This window comes from Schistocerca cancellata, chromosome 7, assembly GCF_023864275.1.
Source record: "Schistocerca cancellata isolate TAMUIC-IGC-003103 chromosome 7, iqSchCanc2.1, whole genome shotgun sequence".
Taxonomy (NCBI): Eukaryota; Metazoa; Arthropoda; class Insecta; order Orthoptera; family Acrididae; genus Schistocerca; species Schistocerca cancellata.
The window spans coordinates 407,343,838-407,365,931 of record NC_064632.1 but is presented as its reverse complement, the minus strand read 5'-3'; the positions used below and the strand labels follow the sequence as shown (position 1 = coordinate 407,365,931).

The window sequence follows — 22,094 nt, the reverse complement described above, 5'->3', positions numbered from 1 at the left end:
CAGGAGCGATGCTTTCTAAAGCCGTGCTGATGCATGGACAACAACTTCCTGTCTGAAGGAAATTCACTATATTCGAACTGAGAATATGTTCGAGAATCCTGCAACAAACCGATGTTATGAATATTGGTCTGTAATTTTGAGGATCCGTCCTTCTGCCCTTCTTATATACAGACGTCAACTGCGCTTTTTTCCAGTCGCTCGGGACTTTACGTTGGGCAAGAGATTCGCGATAAATGGAAGCTAAGTAAGGAGCCAATGCAGTAGAGTACTCTCTGTAAAACCGAACTGGAATCCCATGAGGACCTGGCGATTTATTTATTTTCAACCCATTCAGCTGCTTCACAACCCCACGGATGTCTATCACTATTTCCTCCATACGGGAATCTGTATGAGACTCAAACGGCGGTATGTTTGTACGATCCTCCTGCGTGAAAGATTTCTCAAATGCTAGATTTAAAATTTCAGCTTTCGTTTTGCTGTCTTCCGTTGCCAGGCCAGACTGATCAGTGAGTGACTGGATGGAAGCCTTCGACCCGCTTTCCGATTTTACGTAAGACCAGAATTTCCTTGGGTTTTCAGCAAGACCTTTTGCTAAGGTATGACGGTGGTAATGGTTGAATGCTTCGCTCATCGCTCTTTTTACAACAGCACGAATCTCTACTAACTTTTGCTTGTCCTCATTCTCCCCATCGTTCTTGTACCGCGAGTGCAACTGCGTTTGCTTCCTGAGCATTCTCCGAATTGCGCTGTTAAACCACGGTGGGCCTTTTCCGTCCGTAACCCACTTTTTCGGCTCATACTTGTCCAACGCGTGATTTACAATGTGTTTAAAATTTGCCCATAATTCTTCCACGTCAATCGAACCGGAAGTAAATGAAGTCGATTCATTTACTAAGTGGGATGCTAACAACTGCTTATCTACTCTTTCTATTAAGAATACTCTCCTAGCCTTCTTGACAGATTTTTTAACTTTCGTAATCATAGTCGTAATGACAACATCATGATCACTAATCCCTGTCTCAACACTGACACCGTCGATGAGGTCTGGTCTGTTCGTGGCTACCAGATCTAAAAAATTTCCATTACGCGTTAGCTGTCGATTTAGCTGCTCAAGACAGTTTTCGGATAATGTGTTCAAAAGTAATTCACACGATGGCTTGTCTGTTCCACCTGTATTGAATCCATAAACATCCCAGTCTATACTAGGTAGGTTGAAGTTGCCTCGGACTGATGTAGCATGGTCTGGGTACATCTGCAATACAGAATTTAGACTCCCTTTGAATGATTCTAGAACTGTCACGGTGGAACCTCGTTGCCGGTAATAACACCCCACAATTAACTTTATTTCCCCTAGCCCTGTTAAACGTGTCCAGATAACTTGACACTCTACTTTGACCTCAGTAGACACAATATTTTTGTCAACTGCAATAAAGACACCACCTCCTACGGTGTCTAATCTTTCTTTCCGATACATATTCCCACCCTCACTAAATATTTCAGAACTTCCTATCTCTGCGTTCAACCAGGTCTCAGTCCCGAGAATAATTTGCGCGCCACACGCTTCCTGGAGGGCAGTAAATTCAGGAACTTGATTACGAACACACTGAAAATTTACTGCTAATAGCGTCCTGATTTCCCTGCCTGCATGTCGACTGGTGAGTGTTCATCAGGACACCTCGCACTACTACCTAGCCCAAATTACCCCCATGTGCACGCCACAAGTACTCTGCTACCCGAGTGGCCGCTTCCTTTGTGTAGTGCACGCCTGACCTATCTAGGGGCGTCCTACAATTCCCCACCCAATAGCACAAGTCTAGAAATCTGTAGCCAAGACTGTCACAGAGTCAACGAAGCCTCTGGTTGAGACCCTCCACTCGGCTCCAAACCAAAGGAACCCGATCCACTCTGGGAACGATGCTGCAAATAGAGAGTTCTGCTTGCACCCCGCTTGCGAGGCCAGCGGTCTTCACAAAATCCGCCAGCCGCCTGTATGAACTGAGGGTCGCCTCAGAACCCAAGTGACAGGCATCATTGGTGCTGACGTGAGCAACTACTTGCAGACGACTGCGCCCCGTACGCACGATAGTTGCAGACAAGGTCGCCTCCACATCTTGGATGAGGCCCCCCAGCAGACAAACCCAGTGGACTTTGGATTTCTTTCCAGCCCTGTACGCTATTTCTCTAAGGGGTTCCATCACCTTCCTAACGTTGGAGCTCCCAATAACCAGCAATCCTTTGTCCCCGTGTGCCTGCTCGGGCCCTGCTGAAGGAGTGGCCACCTGCCCACTGACAGGATGAACGGGCCAAGCCAGCCGGCCAGCCTCCACATTGGCCCTCCGCCTCGAACGACGCGAATGCGTTGCAGTCCACCACTCACCCTGAGGTGAGGGCGGCCCCAACACGCTGGGTACACTAGAAGGTGCCTCGGCAGTTAAGTCAGCGGACGCAGCAAGCGATACCTGAGGTGTCTCAAGCTACGCACCAGACCCTCCGCCGTCGCTGCACCTCGAGGCAGCAGCCTGAAGGCGGCTGACCATGGCCAACAGCCCACTCAGCTGCTCCGGAACCACGGCTAGTTCCTCCTGCGCTCGCACACAAAGGCACACACCCCATCTATCCTACTGCTAATATCGAACGACTCCGTGAATTTATACTCTACGGCTATCAATAAGCAAGATTACTCCTGTCAAATACAAGAATATGCAAGGATTTTATGTAATTAAATATACAAGTGCACAAACATTTGGAAAGAAATTAAGAATCAAACTACAAAAAAAGTATGAAAGCTAAATATGCCACTGGCTATTGCATTGATCTTACATTGTATTTCTTGTGTTTGTAAATTCTAGAAGTTTAGCCACATCTTTGGCTTTAAACCATGGTTTATTAGTTTCAGCAATAATTTTAAAAACTTGCTTACCTTTATATATATGATTTTCATTTTTAAGATCTAAAGATGGTTCCACATAAATGTAAAAAATTTATAAAATGATTGTTGTCTTTAATTCTATTACTTTTAACTGTAAATGAGAGTGACAATAAAGTCATTTGTACGTTGTGTAATCAAGAAAAGAAATTCGTAACGAAATAAAAATTACCAAAGGAAATTCACCTTCAAGAGACTTGAATTGATGTATAAAAACGAAACAAAAATGAGGTAAAGAAAATAAATTACAACATATACAAGAACTTACAAACAACTGAAATAATAAACACGTACTTGTGAATATTATAAAAAAGAGATTAAAAGATCTTTCAAATATATTCTTAGGTGTGATTCAAAAAGAGAGATAAAATCTTTTAATTATGAAAAATGTAAAGAGAAGTACTATCAAAAAGTTGAATGATTATATGGAAAAATTGTTTGTAAAATAAATATGAAAAAACATTACCATTTACCATAACATGAGAAAATATTAAAACTGATCTCTAAATTCAATTATTTGCACATTAATTCTTTAATTTTATAATTACCATTTGGTAAAGTAATTCTTCCATCTTGTACTATAATACCTTTATCATTGTGAGAACTTAAAACAATTTTATTACATTCTACTGTATATACTTTGTATTTAAAAGATCTAATGAAATACATTTTTCTACATTCTTTTATTTTATCATTTAAACAACTTTTATAATCATTAAAAGTCAATTCATTTTTACAACTGCTTTAGATCTTTTATATTCTTGGTCTTCTACTTTATAGGCATACATTTTAGATCTTAAACTAACCTGTTCTAACATAATTTTTCCACAGAGAACCCATTAATCGGTGAGGTACGAATCAAAGAGTATGAACTGATCCAGAAAAAAAGAAATTCTTGTGTCTTAAGATAGGCAACCCAGCTTACACCATCCACAACTTGGCCAGATGACATATATTGTGTTGAGGTTCTTCGAACATTCTCCGAGCCATTTTTATTTCGTCCACTGTGCACGCCCTCTTGTTTTCTTGTTGAAAATTAAAAATTTATCTTTTGAATAATCACTTGCATCAAAATCGTTTATCAGTGATTTCATGTCATTGTAAAAATTTTTAGTTTTTATGTCGTAAATAAAAGAATCCGTATCCATATAAGATAAGTCAATATTTTTCACATTATTTTCGGTTCATTACCTTGTAATGAAATTAGTTTTGAAATATTTATTATTAATATATTTGAAATATCTAAAATGCACATTCCAATGTAAATTGGTTTATTGAATTTTACTATAGATTTTTCATATGAAATGTTACTAGAATTTTTGAAAATACTGTAGTATGTTCATAATTAGGTTTTGAATATGTCTCACTTTTTCATCTGGATTTGTTATTATTTCAATATTCTGTCTGTTTCTAAAACATGCATCATTTTATCAGAAACAAGGTAAATTATTAGTGCCTAAAAATCTTTTTTCAACTTCGTTAGTTGCATTTTTTTCATATTTCTGTATGAAAATCAATGTATTTTTCAAACATTCTGACTGTTCAAATGACAATATTCTATGAATTCTTGTTATTTTTAATCTAAGTTTTAAACATTGTTTAATATTTCTATAAGGTATAATATATTCTTTATTGTTCGATGTTGTTAATAATTAATTACCTCCTTCTGCTGATAATGGTAAATTCTTGTGTAAATTTTGTAATTTTTTAGAATTTCTAAATCCACTTCTATAATATAATCATATTTATTATCATTTGGTTTTTAAGTATTTCTGTAGAATTAAAACATTATTGATCTAATCACTTGAAATTTATAAATGGTAAAAATTGAGATATAGCATAAACATACTTACTATTTGCATTACATATTTGTTTTTCTGGTTCAAAATTTTTCAGATACTTATTATTTGATTCAGCATATCTTTTAATGTTTTGAGAATTTCAACCTCCAATGTATCAATACTTCAGGCCATAAATTTAAACATATTCAAAAGTCTTAATGTTAATCCATCTGCAAGTGTAAATCCTGTCATAATCGTTTAATAAATGTAGTCCAAATTTGTCACTTTTAACACAGAATCCCAATATACCCTGGTGCAGTAAAATAAAAATCAGGAGTGAGTTTATAAGATTTAATATATTTGTCTCTAAAATTTTTGAAAATATCAATTGATATTAATATGTCAGGTTTGTTATATAGTCTTGTATATATATCTTAAGCTTTAATATTGAATTTTTTCCACACTGGTTTTGCATGTTTATAATTGGCATCAGAAATAATGGATTTATTAAGTATCAAAAACAATTCTTTTTTAGGTAATTTTGTTTCTAGTAATTTTTCTTCAGAATCCCTATATTCGCAATGATAAATGCGTTCTTTCATTATTAAATCTAATTGCTCACCTTTAAAATATTTTGACATTTCCTTAAATGATTCTTTTTAAGATTAGAAGGTAACTTATCAATACTTTAGGCCATCAATTTAATCATATCCAAAAATCTTAATGTTAACCCATCTACAAATTTTTAACCAAAAGAAAAATACTTCTGTTCATTATTTGGAATATTGTCAATACTTTGATTATATAATGCCAGTTCTTTGATAAATGTCATAGGTTGTTAAATTATGTGTATGGACTGGAATAAATTTAAGATTTTTATAATTAAGATTACAATCTTCATGTGAAGCCCCTTGATATTTCCCTGTTAAATGACAATTTTGTCTTTCTTTTTTCTCCTTTAGTAAATGCTTCTTCACAATTGAAACATGTTTTGAGAGTTTAAAGTTTATTTTATATTTATTTGCCATTATCATTGGAACATTTTGGTCATATATTTCTGCTGTTTCTCTACATACTTGATTTCAACGTACTTTTTCCTGCATCTTTATCTGTATACATAACAGATTTTTGTATAATCATCATTAGAATATTTGACACAACAACTAACTGAAAATAGCATATGTTTTTGATAGTTATTACCATAAACTGTTTTAAGATTTGGTTGTCAAGTGTTAACATCTTTCAAAGGACATTCAAAAGATATTCATACCACCTTAACGAATTTTTATAATTTCCAAATTTAATTTTTTCATCTTTAATAGGCATCTTTATTTTTACTTCCATATATTATTTACAATCGTTTTTGTGATTGTCTAATTTTTCTTCTGAATCAAAATATCTTAAACAAGTATCACAATGATAAATTTTTCCATTGTGTTTACTTGTTTGTAAACTGATTAATCTAGATAAATTTTTTATCCACAATAATGAGAATTATTTTCCTTTTGCATTAATAGAACATGTTTTCCATGTTTGTTTTCTGTATGGTAAAGATGATGTACAGTACAATCTCTATCATAAGCATAAACATTTATGGAAACATTTGACTTCTTTTCATATTTTGCAATATTTTTAACTGAACAGGAAAATCAATTTTTTCTTTTTCAAAAATTTAATCAATTCTAATTCAGTATACTTATGATTTTCAATCCTTTCCACATGATCATTTGCTGCATATTATGCTGATTTTATTGAATAAAGAAAACATTTTTGATGTGTACTTGCTTTTATATCAGGCAGTTTCTAAAAAAAATATTCTTTTTGGTCCAGAACTCTCATATACACACACTCAGGACACATTGATAGGATTTGTCGACCTGAAGAAAAGCGTTAGGTCACATAGAATGGCGCAAAATGTTCTAAATTCTCAGAAAAATTATTTTAACCTACAGGATTCAGAATTTACAATGACAAAAAGGGTGGAATAAGAATGTTAGCTAAAGAAGGAAATACTTGGATTAAAAAGGGCGTAAGACAGGAACATAGTCATTTGCCACTGCTGTTTAGTCTAGACATCTAAGAAGGTATGACAGAAATTAAAGTTCTAGGAGTGGGACTAAAATTCAGGATGAACAGATGTAAGATTCTCTGATGACATTGATATCCTCAGTGAAAGTGAAGAGAAACTAAGGAACCTGTTGAATGGAATGATCGAATCAGTACAAGTAAACCGACGAAAGACAGAAGTAATGAGAAGTAGTACAAATGAGATTACTGAGAGCATAAACAAAAGTGGTGAGCAATGAGTATATGAAGCTTAGGATTCTGTCGTTTGGGAGTAAAATAACATAGAACGAACGAAGCAAGGAGGACATGAAAGCGGATTAGCACAGGCAGAGTGCTTTCACGACCGAAGTAAGTTCCTAGTATTAAATATCGGCCTTAATTTGAGGAGGAAATTTCTGAGAATTTACGTTTAGAGCATAGCGTTGTAAGGAAATGAATCATGGGCTTTGGAAAAACCTCAAATCAAAAAGAATCCACGTTTTGAGATGTCATGCCATAGAAGGACGTTGAAAATTAGATTGAGTGATAATGACTGAGGAAATTCCCCGCAGGATCGGGGAAGAAAGTACCAGATATGGAACAGTGACAAGAAAATGGGACAGAACGACTGATCTGCTACTCAGTGAGATTTCATTCTTTTCACTGAATGACTGTGTAAAGCTGTATCGAGAAACACGGCACTATCCCAGACCCATTTGTCTACGTTAACCTGCATTTCATGGACAGTCAGAGCGGGCTGTAGTTCGCAATATCTGTGTTTGTGGAATCCATTTTGCTTTTTGTAGAAAAGATTTTCCCTGTCGTAAAAAAGTCATAAAGCGCGTGTAAAGCCACTTCCTGTAATTCTGTAACAGACTGAAGAGAGTGATATAGGCTGCACATATTTATATTAGTGCAGTGCCTGTTTTCAACAGTGTCTGTACAGTTCGATGCAGTGTTCCTTCGGACTTGCATTCATGTCTGAAGGAACGAACACTTCTAACGATCAGTTTCCGTCTTACATGAAATGTATTCGAAAATTGCGAATTCGGTACCACAACAGCTATACCATTTACTAGAAACATACAAAAATTTGTGATGCACCGGGACTCGAAGCTGGATTTCCCACTTGTCGCGAGCGGTGGGCTTAACCACCGCGCTATCTAAGCACGCGTCCGAGATCGACGCAAATCTCCATTTGCCCAAGTTACTGCCTTCCATAGCGCTTGCACATGTACGTTATTCCCTCACAGGGAGGGAAAAATGTTCGAATGTGTGTGAAATACTATGGGACTTAACTGCTAAGGTCATCGGTCCCTAAGCTTACACACTACTTAACCTAAATTAGCCTAAGGATGAACACACACACCCATGCCCGAGGGAGGACTCGAACCTCCGCCGGGACCAGCCGCACAGTCCATGACTGCAGCGCCCCGACCAGTCGGCTAATCCCGCGCGGCAGACAGGGAGAGACTTATCTATTTTTCTCGTCAGGTTGCCTTAACTTTAGCATGAAATGCATAGCTGTTGTGGTATCTTATTTGTAATTTGCGAATGAATTTTATGATATAATTATTTAGTTCTGTTGGTGGCCTTTCTTGAAATCGGGGACGATATGTCTTCTTTTCCAATCGCTTGGTACCCTTATCGCACCAGTGATTCATGATACGCAAGTGCTGTATGGGGAGCACGTTGCTTTGCAAAATATGTGCCGAATTATCGCAAGATAATCGGTACAGATAACGCTGCACTGTTGACCGATTTTAGATACCTGTCTGTTAATGGATGTTGGATGCATGTGAGATGTGCTGTGTTTTGGCAGTATGAGCTGCAGCTGTTGGCGGTGTCTGGGAAGGAGAGCTCGAGGGCAGAGCTTCTGGTGACGGTGCTGGACGCCAACGATGAGCCACCAGTGTTCCAGCAGGCCGTGTACCGCGCAGAGCTGCAGGAGGAGGAAGACCCAGCTCACCTGCCCAGGACTATCCTTACGGTCAGTCTGCTGCTGCCCTGTCTGTTCCAAGAATATCGCTTTCCGTAAACCATCGTATTCTGCACGATTGAGGCTTTAGCATGTAATGTCCCTATTGCATGACCAAGTTTCTCATCTCATGCGACTAGTCACAGCAGGTGGAGAGAACCCTGTAAAGAATGGCCAGCTTGCTAGCTTGCCGTGCCCTTCCCACTGTTTCTCATACAACGATGAGACAAAACGTTATGACAACTGTCCACCACCTCCTCATGGCATTCCGGAAACATGCCACAGCAAGGAAAGTACTGGGTGTTTGTAATTAAACTGACGGTGTTCCGAGTGCTGCAGTGATGGTTTCATTCATCGCAGGATGCTGAAAGATCGTAGGTATGTCCGTTAATCGGTGAGCTCGCGGAGTATGCTGATAAATAATAGTTCCATTTTCTGCCACCAGGTGAAAAAATAGGCTCTAACCAGTCACCTTGTGGTGTGGGTGCAGGAAAAATTAGAGGAACGACCAAGTAGATGATAATGTGGTTCTGGTTCGTTTATTAGGATATGGTCACAAGTTACATGTATTCATTACAGTCTCTTGACTCACCAACATTTTGCATCCATACATGTCATGTTCGACTGTTCAACACAGCATACCCAGCGTATCCAGAGTGCTATGTCACGGTATGCCATCCTTGAGACCAGGAAGTCTAGATATCTCTCTGACAGACATGATCTTTCAGATATCCCCACAACCAGAGGTCAAATGGAACAAGATTGGGTGATCCGGAAAGCCACATGTCCTGAATCTGGCTAGACATGGTGCAGTTATACCGTGGACTTCTCAACACTAATCTTTCACCTGGCAAGTGACATTTGGTAAAGAAAATGGTTTGGACACAGTTGCGTTCCTGCAAACTTAGAATAGCGCGTTGCGCGAGGACGTCATTATAACGTGCGGAAGTCACTGTAAACCTAACAGGCCCACTAGGTATCGTCTCCTCGAAGGAAAACGGATCGAGAATGAAGGAGCTTGTGAAGCTACACCACACAGTCACGTAAGCTGTGCAGCGCATGTTCCTGCACAACAAGTGGCGGAGTAGAACCCCATGCCCGACAGTTAAACGCATTGATGGCACCATGAAGAGAAAAGTGTGCCTCGCCTGACCAAAGAATATTCCCCGGCTACATGCCATTCATTTACAAACGCACCAAATAACGAAGGGCAAAGTCACGGCGTTATAGGCTACCTTGCTCTCTCCTTGCTGCATCACTTAATTTACTTGTTTCCTCAAATTCCTTGATCATGTTTTTCAGCCCATTTATTGACAGAGGTCCTCTTCGCAGCTGTTCTGTTTGTGGTATTCCTGAAATACACAGCTGCTATTGATGCCAGTCTGACAGAAAAACTGTCCAGTAATGCACTCTCTTTCTTCTAAATTGCCCTTGCGTTTCGTACGGAAAATGTCAACCTTTTTTACCTTTTACCCCAAGGGACCTGTGGTAGTAATCGAAGGCACATTAACAGCTTTAGACTACGAGAACATCATTGCGGATAACCTTATTATTTTCAACTAGTGTCTTTCCTTATTACAAACCAGACAAAAAAATTAATTGACAACACATAATTACGGATCAAAAAATGTATTATTGATTGTTAGAATTGTTCAGTCCCTGAAAACCAGCTCAAGCTACACTTTGATTCGAGAAGTCGCCTACCACAACACACAAAGAATTTATTCGCACTGAATTCTCAGACATACTGTAACGTATCGAGTAATTAATCTGAACAAAGTCTTGATTCAGTTTATCTCATTTTTAGAAGACAGAACGAGCGATCTGTTTGACTTGCTAAAAACATTCAAAAGCAAAGATTGCATAACTGTTCCTTTATTTAAAACAACCGGTTTCGACAGGCTTTGCTATCATCTTCAGGTATTAAAGACTCTCTTTGTTATGAAAGTGTTCATTTTACGTTGGACCTCATGCAAAGTTGTCACATGGATAAAAGAACAGCGCATTATGAAATGTTTGTTATAACTAAAATATTTAAAAGCATAATGTATCTTGCGCAAATGGCTATGACCATATGCAGCAACAGTAATTAAATTCACGTGATCGTATGGGGAGTGACCCGTATATCGGTAAGATCATCCAATACAGGTCATTCCGACATGGTCATTTGTACTAGATGCTTTATGTTTTTAAATATTTTTGTTAGACATACCTCTTACGATGTGCTGATATTCGTCCACATGACGACTTGGCCTGACGTCCACAGTAAACTGAAGACGTATCATAACAAAAAGATTTTTCAGACCTAAAGATAACAGCAGAGTCTCCCATCTTGGGCATTGAATGTTTTTACCAAATGAACGTAGTCTCGAGATGAATGCAATTTAACTCTCGTTAGATCTAAACATACACGTTTCAACATTTCGTCATTTCAAGAACGATGTCAATCAATTGACGCCGATTCAAAAATTACGCCCAGCGCGTGTGCAACACTACAACAACGAGAATTAAAAAAAAACTACCAGCAGGCAAAGATTATTCTTACTGCTGAACACGGCTTAATCGTCTGATGCTGATTAACTATCTAGATACTCAATATGCAGCGAAACTAAAAAATAAGTTTAGAAATGCCAATAAACAGTAAAAGATACTATGTGTGAGGGTATAGGATTTTCACACATTGCCAGCCTCCAATGTTTTAACCGACTTACCCGGCCAGTTATACGGATATCTACACTTGTGCAAGCTTCCTTCCTTTATAAAAACGAATTTAATTTAAATTTTATTCAGTCCAAAGCGCTAAAGTTATTCTATTCTGGTGAACCACAGCTATATATGACCCAAATTAATGATTGCCCCGGAAAAATTAATTTATCAGAATAAAAATCGTATGAACGGCCCAAGGATTCGCAACTGGTTGCACTGAAAAATGTTTCACCGCTCTGACCGCCGCTAACAACCTCGAAATACAAAATGACAAAACAAACAATTAATAATGGTCTCAGCTTCACACGGCAATTAAAAAAAATGCACACTGCAATAAATTACTGAAAACAAAAGGGAAGTATTTTCGTAGCAGTTCACTATGTAAAATGAAACGATTGTTCGCTGAACTAAAATGTCAGTATATTCTCCAAATAATAATACAGGCACTGCACGTTGTAATAATCAGTTCGTAACAATCTGTGAAAAATAGTAGAAGGTAACTGCAATAACTCTGGTGCAACTATAAATTGGTCAGTGCAGAACGAATAAAACGCAACCGGGTGTATCAAAAAGGACTTTACAGTTTTGACAACTCATATTAATTTGTTCATATGGTTTTGTCATTTTATTGCTAAATGTATCATTTTTCTCCTTACACCTAAACAGATTCAGTGAGACTTCCACTGGTTATGGGGCACACACTCCTGCCAAACTTGTTGCAGCATATCAGGCGTGACTTGTTGAATTGAGAGGTAGAGTCTAACTCTGAACTGTGGTAGAGAGGGCGATAAGGATGGAACAAACATGGTATCCTTGACGAACCCTCAAAAGAAAAAGAAAAATGAAAAGATGTCAGATACGGTAAACATGTGGGACATGCACTTGGCACACGACGTTCCTTCTACTTACCTATAAAGTGGACATTTAGAAAATCTTGGACATGGAAGAGGTAGTGTGTGAGATGCCATCTTTCGTAATATGCTGCGTTCTTGGTCATCAACGTCAATCACGGAATTAAAAAGTTTTCCAGTATATCTAAATGCGTTATTTCATTGACAGTTCTCTTGGGAAAGAAAGGTTTGTGAAATTTGCGCTTGCTCAAAGCACGAAACCCTTTCAACTTTGGATTATCACGTTCACATTCCAGTGATTTTCGTGGATTTTCAGTGACACAAATCCTACAGTTGTGTTTATTAACTTTACCACTAAGATGGTGAGTCGACTCATCACTAAACATAATCTACGAAATGAAATCTTAATTTTCATCCATCCGATATTCCCACATAAAAGTCCTTACAACCAATCCTATCAGTGTATTTTAGTTCTTGCACCATTGTATACTTCTATGGTTTGAAATGCAAACATCTTCTTAACACACGCCAAACAGTCATATGTTTGGTGCTGAGTACTCGAGATGCACCCTTTGTCGATTTTGTAGGACTGTTCACATAGCTTCGTGTCACTTGCTCTACATCGTCATCAGATGCATGCCTTCTGGGAAAATCTTTACCAAACTCTGTATGAAAATTGTCGCATACTTCAACTCTTGAAACGAAAACACACTACTAGTACACTTAGGACTGGTAAAGACAGCTACCTTTGCTGCAATTACTGCTAGAGCTTATGATGGGCTGATTCTGTACTAGCGGACCACGTAAATCAAACCTTTACCTATGTACCTTCAAGATGACGCCAAGACTAAGTCTGTAAGTCTTACGGTATATTGATAATTTGTACTTATGGACCGTCTGACAGCGACTGAATAAAACACAATTTTAGTGCCATGCGCGTTTCGCCTTTATTTTCTGCAAGGCATCATCAGTGGCCTGGAATGCGTACATATGTTTGCTATTTAATTTATATTTTGATCACTGTACCTATAGGTTATAAACAGTTCTGGTGGTTGGTATTTCCTATTCAGTAGTAATGTTTTGAACTGTACTTACAAGTTGCGCGGACGATTTCCTGTACCTATATGTGCAGTGACCAAAATGTAAATTAATTAGCAAACATATGTACATATTCCAGGTCATTGATGATGCCTTGCAGAAAATAAAGACGAAACGCGTATGGCACTAAAATTGTTTCTGTCAGACGGTCCATAAGTAAAAATTATCAATATACCGTAATATTACAAGCAACTGAGGAAGACAGGACTACAAAAGTTGAAGATGTTAAGTCTGTGAGTCGTTTTTACGAATTTTCAAACTTATAAAGTCCTTTTTATGCACCCAGTATAATACAGTCTCACAATTTTCTTCCGTTCTTGCGAGACAATAATGTACACTCCTGGAAATGGAAAAAAGAACACATTGACACCGGTGTGTCAGACCCACCATACTTGCTCCGGACACTGCGAGAGGGCTGTACAAGCAATGATCACACGCACGGCACAGCGGACACACCAGGAACCGCGGTGTTGGCCGTCGAATGGCGCTAGCTGCGCAGCATTTGTGCACCGCCGCCGTCAGTGTCAGCCAGTTTGCCGTGGCATACGGAGCTCCATCGCAGTCTTTAACACTGGTACCATGCCGCGACAGCGTGGACGTGAACCGTATGTGCAGTTGACGGACTTTGAGCGAGGGCGTATAGTGGGCATGCGGGAGGCCGGGTGGACGTACCGCCGAATTGCTCAACACGTGGGGCGTGAGGTCTCCACAGTACATCGATGTTGTCGCCAGTGGTCGGCGGAAGGTGCACGTGCCCGTCGACCTGGGACCGGACCGCAGCAACGCACGGATGCACGCCAAGACTGTAGGATCCTACGCAGTGCCGTAGGGGACCGCACCGCCACTTCCCAGCAAATTAGGGACACTGTTGCTCCTGGGGTATCGGCGAGGACCATTCGCAACCGTCTCCATGAAGCTGGGCTACGGTCCCGCACACCGTTAGGCCGTCTTCCGCTCACGCCCCAACATCGTGCAGCCCGCCTCCAGTGGTGTCGTGACAGGCGTGAATGGAGGGACGAATGGAGACGTGTCGTCTTCAGCGATGAGAGTCGCTTCTGCCTTGGTGCCAATGATGGTCGTATGCGTGTTTGGCGCCGTGCAGGTGAGCGCCACAATCAGGACTGCATACGACAGAGGCACACAGGGCCAACACCCGGCATCATGGTGTGGGGAGCGATTTCCTACACTGGCCGTACACCACCGGTGATCGTCGAGGGGACACTGAATAGTGCACGGTACATCCAAACCGACATCGAACCCATCGTTCTACCATTCCTAGACCGGCAAGGGAACTTGCTGTTCCAACAGGACAATGCACGTCCGCATGTATCCCGTGCCACCCAACGTGCTCTAGAAGGTGTAAGTCAACTACCCTGGCCAGCAAGATCTCCGGATCTGTCCCCCATTGAGCATGTTTGGGCCTGGATGAAGCGTCGTCTCACGCGGTCTGCACGTCCAGCACGAACGCTGGTCCAACTGAGGCGCCAGGTGGAAATGGCATGGCAAGCCGTTCCACAGGACTACATCCAGCATCTCTACGATCGTCTCCATGGGAGAATAGCAGCCTGCATTGCTGCGAAAGGTGGATATACACTATACTAGTGCCAACATTGTGCATGCTCTGTTGCCTGTGACTATGTGCCTGTGGTTCTGTCAGTGTGATCATGTGATGTATCTGACCCCAGGAATGTGTCAATAAAGTTTCCCCTTCCTGGGATAATGAATTCAAGGTGTTCTTATTTCAATTTCCAGGAGTGTATATGGATGCTGTGTCTTTTAAACCATTATTCCGCTCATCAGCTTGATCCACACCAGTCTCCAGTTATTGGATTCCCTGTAATGCGAAGATGGGTGGTGGCTCGGACGTTCTTTGTAGATTATACGAAACTTTATTTTTCAAAATTATTAATAAAATGTTTCCCTCCCTTGTCGTCCTTCTCCAATCATTCAGCAACAGTTTAACATTCATCTTCCTCGGCTAATATTTAAAATTAGTGTTTAAACAGGAAATAAACAAGTTTAACGTCGACTCCCAACCACATTGCACTCGGAATTTTTCACTTATAAGTGACAGTTAATTACGCTAGGGTCAACGGGTCTTGCTGCAGTTGTAGTACCAGTTCCCGTCAGATCACCGAAGTAAAGCGCTGTCCGGTTTGGCTAGCACTTGGATGTGTGACATCTACGTCTGCCGAGTGCTGTTGTCAAGTGTGGTGCACTTGGCCGCTGTGAGATAAATTGAGGAGCTATTTGAATGAGAGGTAGTGGCTCCACTCACGAAAACTGACAATAGCTGAGAGAGCGATGTGCTGACCACATACCCCTCCATACCTATTGGCTGGGGATGACACCGTGGTCGGTCGGTACCGTTGGGCCTTCTGAGGCCTGTTCGGACGGAGCTTAGTTTAATAATCCTAGGACTGATCAGGAATCAAACCCACAGCCTTTGGATACGTAGTACGACACTTTACCACTGAGCCGCCTATGTAATAAAGGTTAATTAGAAGAGCAGTTAATACTAACTCTTTTTTGGTCGATCCTATTCAGATGTACTAATGAGAAACACGGAGTGTGCTTTCTATTGTACACTCCTGGAAATTGAAATAAGAACACCGTGAATTCATTGTCCCAGGAAGGGGAAACTTTATTGACACATTCCTGGGGTCAGATACATCACATGATCACACTGACAGAACCACAGGCACATAGACACAGGCAACAGAGCATGCACAATGTCGGCACTAGTACAGTGTATATCCACCTTTCGCAGCAATGCAGGCTGCTATTCTCCCATGGAGACGATCGTAGAGATGCTGGATGTAGTCCTGTGGAACGGCTTGCCATGCCATTTCCACCTGGCGCCTCAGTTGGACCAGCGTTCGTGCTGGACGTGCAGACCGCGTGAGACGACGCTTCATCCAGTCCCAAACATGCTCAATGGGGGACAGATCCGGAGATCTTGCTGGCCAGGATAGTTGACTTACACCTTCTAGAGCACGTTGGGTGGCACGGGATACATGCGGACGTGCATTGTCCTGTTGGAACAGCAAGTTCCCTTGCCGGTCTAGGAATGGTAGAACGATGGGTTCGATGACGGTTTGGATGTACCGTGCACTATTCAGTGTCCCCTCGACGATCACCAGTGGTGTACGGCCAGTGTAGGAGATCGCTCCCCACACCATGATGCCGGGTGTTGGCCCTGTGTGCCTCGGTCGTATGCAGTCCTGATTGTGGCGCTCACCTGCACGGCGCCAAACACGCATACGACCATCATTGGCACCAAGGCAGAAGCGACTCTCATCGCTGAAGACGACACGTCTCCATTCGTCCCTCCATTCACGCCTGTCGCGACACCACTGGAGGCGGGCTGCACGATGTTGGGGCGTGAGCGGAAGACGGCCTAACGGTGTGCGGGACCGTAGCCCAGCTTCATGGAGACGGTTGCGAATGGTCCTCGCCGATACCCCAGGAGCAACAGTGTCCCTAATTTGCTGGGAAGTGGCGGTGCGGTCCCCTACGGCACTGCGTAGGATCCTACGGTCTTGGCGTGCATCCGTGCGTTGCTGCGGTCCGGTCCCAGGTCGACGGGCACGTGCACCTTCCGCCGACCACTGGCGACAACATCGATGTACTGTGGAGACCTCACGCCCCACGTGTTGAGCAATTCGGCGGTACGTCCACCCGGCCTCTCGCATGCCCACTATACGCCCTCGCTCAAAGTCCGTCAACTGCACATACGGTTCACGTCCACGCTGTCGCGGCATGGTACCAGTGTTAAAGACTGCGATGGAGCTCCGTATGCCACAGCAAACTGGCTGACACTGACGGCGGCGGTGCACAAATGCTGCGCAGCTAGCGCCATTCGACGGCCAACACCGCGGTTCCTGGTGTGTCCGCTGTGCCGTGCGTGTGATCATTGCTTGTACAGCCCTCTCGCAGTGTCCGGAGCAAGTATGGTGGGTCTGACACACCGGTGTCAATGTGTTCTTTTTTCCATTTCCAGGAGTGTATTTATGTTTTGAACCTGTCCACAGTGTCCATCATGTGCTCGACTCTGCCACTCTCTCAGCCAGTGCGAGGCCTGATATCACTGTCACTCACATACTGATACACGACCATTTTTATCAGAACTGCAATGCATCAGAGCCAAAATCCATTAAACTGGTTAACCCGTCTAATCTAAATCAATTTTTATCGATAAATGAGAGTACGACTATAGAGAAAGTAAACTTTATTGATTGGAATATGTAACTAGAAACATTCCATGTTAATTTTTTCTTCTGGACGATTCTTTGAATAAGCAGTTGAAAGTCTTATTGAGTGTTTGTTGACGGAAGTCTAGCAGAGCAGAGATGGCCAGGGTCGGATCATTAGTCCCGATGGGGCCAAGGGTCTTCTTCAAAAGGCGCGTACTGTCAGCACCGGGGGAAGCGAGACGCCAGGTACGAAAACGCTAAGCCCAGTGTATTGTGTGTCGGCAGGGCCAGCCATACAGGCGCCATCTATGCTTTTTCGGGTGTCAAGAGAATTTGCATCCTAAGTGATGGGAGGCCATCGAGCAGTAAAAGACGTATAAATGGCGTGACCGCTGGTGCCATGGGTGCGTCACGACTTTTACCCACAAACTCATAGTGACAGGCCAAGCAGAATCGATAAAAATTGAACCTCACAGGAGTCCCGTGTTCTGTGAAATGCTGGGCAAGGGACAGTACAGAGATGAAGATCCGTGAAGTGCAATGAGGAGAGGTCATCATCCACTTTTTGCTTGGAGCATGGCACCAGCGACTACCCGTTTGGCACCAAAGTAACTCTTGCTCACAAACAGTGAGAGCAGCAACCATTAGCTAATATAAATAAATTCTGGAGGTCTAATTGGCTAGAACACGAAATAGGAAGACAGTGGGAGTCAGATGCTGCCCATTTCTGAGCTGCAACAGTCAAAATCCCCACTTCTGGTTAATCATATTAAAACTGAGTATGGAACGGAGATTGCTGCCTTACTAGAACATACGTGATTCGTTGACAATTGGGAGAACCGCTATTATTGGCGATCAAAACCAAGCACAAGGTTCAAATGGTTCAAATGGTTCTGAGCACTATGGGACTTAACTTATGAGGTCATCAGTCCCCTAGAACTTAGAACTACTTAAGCCTAGCTAACCTAAGAACATCACACAAATCCATGCTCGAAGCAGAATTTGAACCTGCGACCGTAGCGGTCGCGCTGTTCCAGACTAAAGCGCCTAGAACCACTCGGTCACACTGGCCGGCCATGCACAAGGGCCACTCCCATAAAGGAAGAATAAAAGTTCAATTCTTGCTGGGAGCACTCAGTAGAGAACACCTTGATCCCAGGACGTGACAGAGCGACTTCATTTCCAGGTTCTGAAGGAGAGCCGCTTCAATGCAGGACAAACGACTCAGATTTTGCAGCCACCCCAACAGTCACTTGCCGCCTCTGGCAATTCTAAGTATGGTGAGCAACAGCAGTGTTCGCGAACTGACTTGTAGCAGGCATGCGAAGACTTAATTTAATGTTAGGATTTTCACTCTTAAACTTTAAACACGCTTATTAGCAGCCCCATGCTCAACAAGCATTCAATCAAGGTAGTGGGTGTATACATGATTCTTTCTGTTTTTTCTTTCCTTCCTTCTTGATTAATAATCGGCAATCACTGTGCGCCTTTGTTGCTTCCAAAAAAGGTTATGCTGGTTCTAGCTTTGCATTCCAGGTGCATTATCTGGCTCTTGCCAAGGCGTTGATGCTTTAATTCAATAGCAACCTGTCTTAATAATTCCTGAATGTAACTGTTCTTTCTCATCTGTGCACTTTGTGTTTAATTTTAAATCTACAGGGACTTGTAATGAATTCGTTTCAGTCACTACTTGGATGAACTTCCTATTTTTATCATCTTTGTGAGCTACAGCACCCGTGCTTCATGTTCGTTAAGGCTACATCTGTTTAGTTAATTCAGTTCATTGAATTACCCATTGTGCAGCACCAGTAAATGCATTCACGAGATCCTACGGGAAGAGATCTGTTTATCGGTAAGATCATCCAGTAAAGACTATTCTGACATCCACAGCTGTATGTCGATGGTTCAGCCGTAACTTCATAATATAAGTAGACAATTCATGTATATGGGGCGATCAAAAATAGCCAAGGGATTAGTGTGACATTCATGCCTTTCCAACATGCATGTGGTAAATGGCAATGTTATTACCAAATGCGTCGAAACAAGATCAACGTACTGCTATTCTTTTCTTGGTTGGTAAAGGACAAACACTAAAAAACCCATCGAGGGGATGAAGAATGTGTAGCGGCAGCATGTCTGTCGAAAACCATCGCTGTAGAATGGTGCGCGACAAGCTGATAACGCACGTCCAAGTATGGCAAATGGCAACTTAAGTGGGAGACATTCGGGTACCCGTCCTATAGTCCTAGCTTTCCCCATGTGATTATCACGCTTTCGGTCCTTTAAAAAGGGCCTTGAGGGGTGGACGATTCCTGTCGAATGAGGATGTTGAGCAGGCAGTTACGGACAGTTCAGCAGGACACAGTGTTTTACTAAATGGGTTCTCTTCAACCTGTTATGTCTTTGGGAAGATTGCCTCAATGCTCACGGCGACTTCGCCTGATTCGTATACCTACTCTGGATGTACGGCCGGCCGGCCGGTGTAGCCGAGCGGTTCTAGGCGCTTCAGTCTGGAACCGCGCGACCTCTACGGTCGCAGGTTCGAATCCTGCCTCGGGCATGGATGTGTGTGAAGTCCTTGGGTTAGTTAAGTTTAAGTAGTTCTAAGTTCTAGGGGACTGATGACCTAAGATGTTAAGTCCCATAGTGCTCAGAGCCATTTTGATGTACGGCCTTTGAACGAAAAATTTTGATCGCTCCATTTATATTTCCTCGGAGAAGTGCGTGCGACACATCCCAAAAATGCTTATCGACTTGGTACGCCGTGTTGCAGGTGAGAGCTGTGGACGGTGACGTGGGCCGGCCTCAGGACATTGTGTACTCCATCTCAGGCCCCGGCGTCGCTCCAGAAGGCTCTGGGGACGACGACTTCTTCCGTGTTGACCCCAACACTGGAGAAATTTTCGTGCTAAAGGTAAGCTACAACGTCTCACTACTACAGGGACTCGGCTGAGTAGAACTGTTCTTTGTTTTCTTCTTTTACAAATCACCAGTAACCCCACTCCCCACCGCTAATTGGATTTACCCAGTTTGAAAAAGCTTTTAACGTCTGATTAGTTTACAAAGAAGTTAATGCGTTAGATATTTGATGTTAAGCAAGAAAAACCAATATGGTTGAAAACGGAAAACCCAAAAAAAAGTCAAAAGAATGTCAATTATATTGATATACATGTTTATTTCTTTTAAATCCGGTAATCGTAGGCTATGTGCGGTAGAGTCATATGAGAACTACCTTCCAACTCAATCTTCTTAATTCCATAAACATTTATACGACTGCTGAGTACTGCTTACATTTTTCTGAAAAGCTAGTTTTTCTCCTAAGCTATGTGCAGTACAACGGTATACTTTATCAGGTATCTTTAGTATTATCTGCGAATTCTGTGTGCAAAATGTGTAGCGAATAAAGTTAGTAATAAAAAATAATAAATAAAACACTATCCTTGATGCTGAAGATTTGCCATGTGGACAACGAACATTTAGCAAGCAATAAATTGTTTCTATCATTATTTTGTGGGGCTGTAAGCGAGAAACAGTTTAGGACAGATTTGAAATTATTTTTAAAATTTGTTGGAATTCATTAAGTGCTCTCATTATCAAACACTGGATGAGTATGGTATTGGTAACTTTCTCCTCGTTTTAAGGGAAACTAATTTTTCACGTTCATATCGGCCTGAAGATGACATTATTGAGAGACAGAAACTGATTGTCTAAATAAAATAACTTCTCAGAACATACGGCTGTTTGTCGATTTTCCTTGGTAAACAATGTACATTTTCCCGGCGTATACTGTTCATGAAAACCTCTCGGGTTTCCAGTGGGGTGGCAATATTATAAAATGGCGCCGTTTCGGAAAATAATGAGTATGTTACTCGTGGAAACGCCGCGGTTTTATAGTACAGCCACCCGGCTGGAAACCCGAGAGCTTTTCATCAGCTTGGTAAACACTTTTTAGAGCATGCACATGGTGGGCCTGCATATTTTCATGCAACCCCCCCTTGACCCTGTATGTTTTACATTCGTTTGCTTCATTTCTCTTCTTTTTTTTATTTGTTCATGGATACTGTCCTGATTTAACTTTTTCCGACCTCTCTGTCGGCTCCGCTGATTATTTTCATCAGCTGTATCTGCTTGCAGAATTTCGGGACCTTGTGCATCTTTGAAACGATACATTTCTGTGATGGCCTCTGAACCTATAAAAATTTGAGCTACGTATAAGTTTAACATTCTGCACGTATCTCAGGATTATTTCACACACAAAAGTAAAATAAATCCACCATTAGTCTGTAGTGTGTACCGTTAATACGATCATCCATAGGCCAGATATAAATATACACGCAACAAAGGCCTTATAGGATATATCAGTCCATTAATAATATGCGTAAGCAAGTAAATACGTAACTGACAGTTCTTCGTATGGTATCAGAATATGGATACAGCTGTAGATGATGCTCCATAAGAAACGAATGCAAGCACCCTACTACGGCACGTCACCGAAGTTAAAAATAGCGCTTA

General features: G+C 41.5%; 1 protein-coding gene across 1 annotated transcript in view; it reads left to right on the top strand.

Annotated features, from left to right (window-relative positions):
* LOC126092794 (putative neural-cadherin 2) overlaps nucleotides 1-22,094 on the top strand; it is a 192,409-nt gene that overhangs the window by 41,072 nt on the left and 129,243 nt on the right. The window contains exons 3-4 of the mRNA XM_049908523.1: nucleotides 8,576-8,743; nucleotides 20,356-20,496. Of these exons, the coding sequence (XP_049764480.1) occupies nucleotides 8,576-8,743; nucleotides 20,356-20,496 (309 nt within the window). The remainder of the gene's footprint in view (nucleotides 1-8,575; nucleotides 8,744-20,355; nucleotides 20,497-22,094) is intronic.